At 29.8% G+C, this 9461-nt stretch overlaps 1 protein-coding gene across 8 annotated transcripts in view; it reads left to right on the forward strand.

Moving 5' to 3' along the window:
• Positions 1 to 9188, forward strand: part of LOC143232453 (protein O-mannosyl-transferase Tmtc3-like) — a 145875-nt gene extending 136687 nt beyond the window's left edge. For all 8 annotated transcript variants that reach the window (XM_076467922.1, XM_076467923.1, XM_076467924.1 and 5 more), the window contains 6 exons: positions 66 to 152; positions 689 to 762; positions 1511 to 1631; positions 3771 to 3872; positions 6467 to 6550; positions 7137 to 9188. In XM_076467922.1, coding sequence (XP_076324037.1) covers positions 66 to 152; positions 689 to 762; positions 1511 to 1631; positions 3771 to 3872; positions 6467 to 6550; positions 7137 to 7472 — 804 coding nt within the window. In that variant the 3' untranslated portion in view covers positions 7473 to 9188. The remainder of the gene's footprint in view (positions 1 to 65; positions 153 to 688; positions 763 to 1510; positions 1632 to 3770; positions 3873 to 6466; positions 6551 to 7136) is intronic.
• Positions 9189 to 9461: the final 273 nt, after the last annotated feature.

A 9461-nucleotide genomic window follows, 5' to 3' on the forward strand; every position in this document is an offset into this window, starting at 1 on the left:
TGCCTTTGTTTTCAAAGGTAAATAAATTGATAAGCATACATAATTGTTTGTTGATTTTTATTTAGCTTGGAGTGGTATACCTTGAACAACGGAAAGCTACTCAAGCTATGGTCTATTTCAACAAGGCATTGGAGATTGACCCAAATCATGAAGTAATAAATCTGTTTTATAAACATAAACAATTTTGTTTTATTTTGTAAGGTTTATGATATCTCGTTTGAAACATCCTTACAGGAAACCAAAACAAACACTTAAAAGAAAGAGAGAGTATACATATTGAAAATATTTCTGGTTAAAGTATCCTATAAACTGGAAACCTAAGCTTGTTACAAGTTGGTGAACTATTTGTAATGTTAACATATAACTTATAATTTGTTTGAATAAGATATCTAAATAAATATCTTTAAAATGTGAATTTTTATTTGTTACAGCTTAAATTTCCAAAATATTGTAACATTTCCTCAAATTTATGAACCAAGTGTTAACATTTAAAAATTTCAATTTCTTTATAACTTGCATGACAATACCATAAATTTTCTTTTGATGGACGATCTTCATCATAGACAACTGTAAAATTCAACTTGGTCATCTTACATGATTTTTTTACTGTTTCAACAGAATATTTCATATCATGCACAGTACATGTGTGAAACTTGTCAATTTCATGTTGTGTTATATCTTTTTGCAGCAAGCTCTAATGAATTCAGCAGTGTTGATACAAGAAAGTGGAAACAGCAAGCTTAGACATGTTGCTTATGAAAGGTTGGAAAACAAGGATTTAATTTTTTTTCAGGAATACTTCATTCATGTGCTACTTGTTGTTAATACTGTTTTTGTCACATTTGCATATTGCACAATATTTGAAAATGTGCACTTATGTCACTATAGGTTTGATAATACTTCTGACAGTTTAGTCTGACATAGTTACTCACTCATAACATAGTTTGTTAAATATAGCTCACTTAGTCAAACTGTTACTTTGATATTTTAGGCCACATAAGCTTAAGGTGATAACAGTTTGATTGTATAAATGGTTTAGTAATCCTGTTTTCATGTATGTGAGAATATGTTAAGAAATTTGAAACCTTGAAATATTTTTAACAGTAACTTTTTATGACGACGTGTTAAGAGCAACAAATATAGAATTGAAAGAATTAACTTAGATATTGAATCATCTAACAGTTAATATTGTGTTCTAGAATCATCTAACAGTTAATATTGTGTTCTAAGTTAAAATGTCTATTAGAAAAATGAAACAAAAATTAGAGATTTTTCCTTAACTGTGGTCATTATATTTTAATATAATGTTACAAAATAAATTAGTGAAATTAAAGAGTTAAGGAGAAAGATTATTTTAACCTTGAAGTCTTTATAAGTTAATACAGTTTAGTGTTAATTTATAAAAGTAAGTTCTCTGTTAAGTATTTTAACAGGCAATACATGAATTGTATCTAATTTGATCAACTTTACTTCAATCATCAGTCTTCAAACAGTTAATATTGTGTTTTAGGTTACAACACCTGTTAGAGAAAGGAAAGGCTAATGAAAGAGTTTATTTCAACCTTGGGATGCTGGCAATGGATGAAAAACGTGTGAATGAAGCAGAAATGTGGTTTAAAAATGCTGTTCAGGTAAATCATGATTTTTCCTTTTGTAAATCTTTGTAACCAGCCAAATGATTCTACCAAGCTAGTAATATTTATTTTTCTTTCCACATGTTTTTCAATAGTTGATTAAATATACTGGTATTTATTTTTGTTTAACATTTTGTTTTAGAAATGTTTAAAGATCTGTTTGTGTTTGAAGTAAGATTTCACTACCCTTATAAATGAAATCACTAACAGTAAAAGGAGACCACAGTAAGTTTCAAGTCTGCTTTAAATGTGGAAATATTATGATTCAGTGAAGTAAAAGCTAGGAATAATAAATATACATTACAGAGTATATGTGTCTGTCCATGTGTTGTGTGTGTAGTATTAGAATAGCAGACTAACTTTATTGATGTTTAAAAAATCAGAAAACTCAATGTGCTTAACATTGTAATGTTATTAAAGCTTTTATCAGCTGGAGATAATAGGTACTTCAAATATGATGAGAATAAATTACACCTAATTGATTGCAATTTTAAACCTCAAACATAATTTAAAAAAATGTTTTACTGAATTATTTTGAGTTAAAACCTGTAGTTTAACTTAGCAGTAATTATGTTTGACGTTATAGAAACATTGTGAAACATTTCAGTACAAAAAAAACTTATCAGAAGACAATGTATACCATGAAGAAAATTTCACATGAAATGTAGAGTTTAATAAACTATGCCAAATAATAAAAGCCCAAAAATGTGTTAACCATTAAATAACTAAAATATTCCTACATTTCTATTTTAAATTATGGACCAACACTACACACTGGGGTAAATTGGGGGTGCTTTTTAAGATTCAGTGCTACCTTTATTTTCCTGTATCAACATTAATTATTTAAGATAGTTAAAACTGTCATACACAAGGTATTTAATCTATCTTTGTGTTCTAAATTTCTTGAATTCCAAAATACATTTCATGAAAATTATTACCTAACAAGCTAGAACAACTGCAAATGCCAAATTAATTTTAATCTAAACCAAGAGAACAATAATAGCCTACCTACTTCCTTATTACAGTTTATTTGTAGAAAGTATCTAATTTCTGTAGTGTTAATAAACAAGACTTAAACAACATTTTAAACAAGAAGAATTATTTACTTGCAAAGACCACATATAGTATAATACCAAAAATTTTAAGTAGGTCAAACAGACACATCTGTGTGAGGTATGTGTAAAAAGATGTAGAAATACTTTTTTAGTTCCTTTCATTGTAAACAAAGCTGCTTCTGGTCACTGGAGGAGAATTAGGATGGGATGAGGTAGAAGCTACAAGAAAAAAAATTACAAAGAAGGGGTGTAAAAAAGTCTTGTACATGGGGAAAAAACAAATGAAACTTGGTCAAAGTGTAATTTTAATACATGATGTGGAATTAACCTTAAAAGTATATCTTTAATAAGTGATATGAAGTTTACCTAAAAATACAATTTCATTGATTTTTATTGTAATGGAAGTATTTTTAGCCAGTATTGTGTTTTCATCATGGCTTTAAGAAAGAAAATCGGATGTGGACTAAGGATATTATAGGTTTAAACATGTTTTGTGTAACTTATGTTGCTGAAGTGTTTTCATGTTAGAAACATGACACAAAGTATAGGCTAGTAGTTAAAAAATGTAGTATTGATTGTTACATTGTCACAAATAAAGATATTTTAAAGTGTTATTTTGAATTGTATGATGTACTGTTCTCAAATGTTTAACTTTTGACACTAATATAACATTTTTTTTTTAATAGTGGAATATATCATAAAGCTTTACATTGTAACTACAGACTGTAATATCACATCACTATGTAACTGTGGAATATATCATAAAGTTTACATTGCAGCTATAATGAACAATACATTGTTTTACTTTGTAACTGTAAAATATAGCCTTAAGTTATACTTTATAAAAATTGATAAAATTACAGCTTCTGATTTTATATTTTGTATTTGCATTTTGAAATACAAAATGAGAACACTGAACTTAAAGTTTCCTGACATCATTTTTATTGTTATTAATAAAAAACACTGTCTACTGTTTCTTTTTTGTAAGCTCAAATTTCTTGTTTTTTTTTATGTATATATATATATATATATATATATATTACTACATTAAAAGTTTGTCCATTTCACATTTTGATATTAGGTACGAGAAGATTTTCGTAGTGCACTTTTCAATCTTGCACTACTACTATCAGATTCAGGGCGTCCACTTGAAGCTGTGCCTTTTCTGAAGCAGTTACTAAAGGTTAGAAGTTTTAATTATTATAGAAAAATAAAGTTTTGCTATAAAAGAAATAGTCTGCAAATTAGAGAAACAGATAATCCAAATAATAACTAAACTAAAAGTTTTACATCAGTTTAAAAGCAGTTAATAGTACTTTTGAGATAATCTTTTGTGAATTTAGTAACAAATAGAACACAACATCTCTATTGTATAATTTATTGTTTAATGTTTATGGTGAAAAGAAACTGTACTTTGATGAATTAGTTTTTAGTCAGGAATTAGCTCTGGAAATTCATTCTTGTGTTGGGTATGAATAATTATTTTTTTTTGTAATTTGCATTAGCAGCCAGTTATTTAACTTTAATTCACATACACTGCATAAAATACAATAGAATAATACAATAATTATGATTTTGATATAGAAGTGTTGAACTTTGTAAAAAAAAAAAAAAAATCCATACTTCTAATGTGACATATTATGTATTGCACAGTAAAGAACCAATCTTACAGCTGAATATGAAAATATATGTGCTGCAATAAAGAATATTTAATACTTAAACCTGCATTCATTATTGTACTTGTATTGATAAGTAAATTATTTAATGGTGTCTGGCTTTTGAATTTATGTACATAAACACGTCTGAAGTTGTAGTGTAAATCAGGGAATCTTCTTTTAATAATACATCTATACAGGTACATGTTTCTTACAGTAAAACTGTAAAAGAAAGAGTTTGTCAGAAGGTTATGAAATGTATTAATACAGAGGATTTAGTGCACTTTGTTTGTTTAAATTAATGTTGTTGAGTATTTTGAGAGATGTGAGCTACGTCATTGTAATCAAGGTACTTAGCACCCATGTATTTGGTACACAGTGGTTTCCTACTGTTTGATATTCATTATGACATGCTGCACCATTTATCTCCTGCTTCTCTTAATGTCCTTCTGATTGTTTTCAACCGGATCTGGCAGAAGAATGTTTTCCTGATGCTTGGCGCCAGGCTATTATTCTACCTTTCTCTAAGCCAGGGAAAGATCCCAAGATTCCTTCAAACTACCGTCCAATTGCTTTGACAAGCTGTCTCTGTAAGACATTAGAAAGGATGGTTAATGCTCGTCTTGTTTGGTTCCTTGAATCAAACAACCTCCTCTCGCCCACCCAGTGTGGGTTCCGTCGACAGCACTCCACCACAGACCACCTAATTGCGTCTTGAAACATCTATCAGAGAAGCCTTTCTCAACCGCCAACATCTTGTATCAATATTCTTTGACATAGAGAAGGCTTACGACACAACATGGAGGTATGGTTTTTGAGACCTCCATACATATGGGTTACGTGGCCATCTACCCATGTTTATTAAAATTTTTTTAATGGACAGGAGATTCCAGGTTCGTGTGGGTTCGACACTTTCCGTTCTTTTGTACAGGAACTTGGAGTCCCTCAAGGATGTGTATTGAGTGTTACACTCTTCAGTATAAAGATAAATGCCATCACTGAACAACTCCCTCTCACTGTTGCTTGAATGGGCTGTATGTCGATGACTTTCACATCTCATGTCAGTCGTCAAACATGAGATATATTGAGCGCAACTACAAACCGCCCTCAATTGTGTACGGAAGTGGACTATGGCGAACGGCTTTAATTTCTCTCTCTCCAAAACTGTGTGCATGCACTTTTGCCGTCGACGGGTATTCACCCTGATCCTGAACTTCATATCGGTGGAGTTTTGCTGCCAGTTGTCCGGAGACCAAGTTCTTGGGGCTTATCTTTGATCGTAAACTGACCTTTATACCACACTTAAAGCAGCTTCGGGTCAAATGCACAAGAGCACTGAACATCCTCCGTGTTCTCTCTTCTACCAGTTGGGGGGCAGATCGCTGTTCAATGTTAAAGGTATCCAGTAGTACAGTGCTACTGTAAATAGACTTATGACTGGAAAGCTGTGAATAAAAAGTATATACACAATGAGGGAGGCCTTCAATGTTTTTCATGCAGTAGAATATTTAGTTAAGCCTTCATCTACATTGTAAAAGGTGATAGAAAGAGTCATTTGAATAAAAGAAAAAAAAGGCCATTTGGATAAAGTTTAATATGACTCCTGTTTTCATTAACAAGATTATGAAATAAGTACTTGAAGTTGATGAAAGATTTTAAGTCGTAAATACATACATTTTTAGCCATACATAAAAATGTGTATTGATGATAATGACTGACAAGCTCCACTGAATCTTTCTACTTTAGGTTTGCTTAAAATGGTCTTTGAAACTGATGCTCACATGTAATGGGATTTTGTGGGAAGTGTGTGTAGTAACAATGGTCTGACTATTTGTTAGTACAAGTGTAAACTGCTGAGTTGGAAAATAATGAAAAATCAGGGTCACTGAACTAAGTATAATGGAGAAACTAGTTCCAAGAGAAACATGTTATCAAAGAATCATTTTTATAAAATATATCTAGCACTAATTTATCATAGAAAAAACACTGTACTATTATGTTCAAAGTAGAATGTATAACTGGAATAATATCTGCTTTTCACACAACAGCTTTATTCTTATACAGAACATTTGTCATTTTCTTGTTTTGTAATATATTTTACTCAAAATGATACCTATTCTAGCACCATCCTGATCACATTAAAGGACTGATTTTACTAGGAGATATCTACATCAATCACATGAAAGACTTGGAAGCAGCAGAAAAGGTAGAGAGTTTGTTTTACTTTTGTGGTTAAGTTGTACTTTTATAAAGATTTTCCAAAAATATGTTTCTAGGTTTATTTTCGTCAAAATATTATTTATGCATTAGACAATACGTCTTTTGTAGGTAAAATTGTAAAATTTGAAATGTAGATTTAATTAAGTGTAGGGTGTTGGTACAAACTATAAAATCAAGTTTAGTAAGATACTTAGAGGAATAAATTTGTTTCATATCCTGTAGCAGAAGATACTGTGTAATGTTAGATTGTGTTATTTTCAATAAATCATTTGTTAGAATATCTTACAATTCAGTGACAGAGAATAGTCTTTAATTCTTCTTCAGCTGAAAGTTTTGGTTATATCACACACAAGTAAGTGATTTAAAAAAACAATGATTAGTGAACTACAGAAATGAATGAATTCTGGACTTCTTGACTTGTTGTTTATTGTTTCCTTTTAATTTTGTTTTTACCAGATTTTTGATTCTCATCGTTGTCTTATGATTTGTAAGTGTTAGTTTTTTCTTTTCTGTTGTTGCATGTAACATAAATACTGTTGTTGTTTAATTCTTACTAACTTGGTGGTTTCTAGTGTTACACGAAGATCCTTCATATGGATCCTAGCAATGTCCAAGCTAAACACAACCTGTGTGTTGTGTATGTGGAGCGTGGACAACTCACAACTGGTGAGCACTGCTTACTGCAAGCTGCAAGCCTTGCTCCTAAAGAAGAATACATTCAGCGTCATCTTCAAATTGTTCGTGCACGATTACAAAAAACTAAAACAAAAGATGAATACAGTAATTCTGTAAATGAGGTAAATCCGACATTAAAACCTTCAATCTCAGAAAATCCCTTGAATAAGAAACACTCCAACAGTGAAAATTTTCACAATGATAAGGAAAATCAAACCTCATCTGAATCTTGAATTGTTCCTAAATATAAGAGTAGCTGTGGTTCAAAAACAGCAGAGTTGGTTACATAATAATATATGTTACATCGAATAAAATCTAGTTTTTGTTTTTTTTCAAAACTACGTGATTTTGTGTACAAACGATGAAGTTTAAGTATTCTTTATAGCTTCTACTTTGTGACATATCAGGTAGCAACTACATATGTATTCTAACAAAATGTTTTTCTGTAAACTTGTTTCAACTGTGGTAAAGCCATTAGTTATTGTAAAGTATTTTATTCCAAGATAAGAAAACTGTGATGTACTTGTGTAACCTCAAACCTTCCATGTATACTAATTCCTGCTTCTTTACTGAAGTAATTTTAAATAATGTGTAGTTATCCTTCCAGATGGTGTGTTTTCTGAAATTCATATCATTTGTGCTGTTGTCTTCATTGCACTATTTTTAGTATTTCTGAAGTGTTTCAGGCTTTCAATTCTGAAATTTGATTATAAAAATAATGAGATATTTCACAGGTAATTGAGTATGTATATAAATACAACATGGTAAAGCAAATCTTTATTATATAGACGTTTTCATTGTGCATTTAAGATATAAAGTGGCAAAAAATAATTTTTCTTCTGTGTTTTCTTTTGTTAAATAGCACGTGATCGTCAAGTTGTCTTCAAATCATATGACATTGTGATAAATGTATACCTCTCGTTTCTGTGATATAACAAAAATCACAAAAAAAAGCCTAAAGAATAAATTAAACCTTACTTGTTGTTGGAGTCGAAATAATTGTGCAGATTGTTTCCACACATTAATATCCTGTTTTCCTATTAGCACAACAGTTAAGGATAATTTATAATGAGAAATTAGTTACCAGATTTTTGTAGTATAAGAAAGAATTAAAAACTATGTTAAGAAATTAATTTTGCAAGGTTAAAGTATATTTACAAATTACTGTTTAAAATCATGTGTTCCATGAATTAAATTTGTATAATTTGATACTCTTAGTCTCCAGAATGTATCATAAATACTTGTGTAACTTTTATTTTTTAATTTTATTGGAAATTGCAAAAATTCATCTTTTTTTTTTTTCACACACTGTATGATGTGGGTTACTACATAAATTTCTACAGGGATGAAAGTATATCAACCACTTTTAAACCAAAACATGGAAAATGAGTTTTATTAAGCCACTTTAGTTACATAAAGTTTTATCCTTCATATAAGAACACTTAATGTTTTGAGAATTCACCTGTCCATAAAGACACATTTCAAATTTGTTATACTATGATTTTTATTACCCAACATTTCAAGAGGTTTAGAATGCATTCACATGTGTTTTATATAATGACTGGTTTGATATTATAAAATAATATAATTTGATGCTTTAATAACAGTAGAAACAATTAACTGTAACTTTAAAACATCCTTTTCAAAATGCCATTGTTTAGTAGAGTAATGTTTGAGTAACTTGTGCTATTCTAACCAAGTTATATTCAAACTGTTTTGTCCAAGTAGATAAAATACCTAAAATGTTTAAAACATATGGTTGCTTCACAAATGATATCAATAAAAAACGTTGACTAGGTATTGGCTCATATACATTTAAATATATAAAGACAAACTATACCCTTTTGAAAAGGTCTGTTCTTAGGGAGAATATTCAAACATCTAAACTTAATCGACGTTGTGACCTAAAAATATCATGTGAGCAATAATGAATGTCTGTCACAGTTTTTTATACAAAAAAATTCATGTTTTAAAACAAGCTTTGATTGTTTTCTGGCCAAGTTTCATTTTCAGAGTAATCCAAGGAGTCATAGAAAGATGTTATAAACAATGGGAATATTTTAGCATAGAATGTCCTTACAATGTCGTTACATTTCAGGAAATCTTTTTAAACATTTTCTATAGTTATATAAGATTTTCCAGTCTATATTGTACACATTTTTCTTTTGTCATTGATTTGACTCTGTTGTTGATAATTCTTCATGGCACTAAAATTCAGGGTT

This window comes from Tachypleus tridentatus, chromosome 11, assembly GCF_004210375.1.
Source record: "Tachypleus tridentatus isolate NWPU-2018 chromosome 11, ASM421037v1, whole genome shotgun sequence".
NCBI lineage: Eukaryota > Metazoa > Arthropoda > Merostomata > Xiphosura > Limulidae > Tachypleus > Tachypleus tridentatus.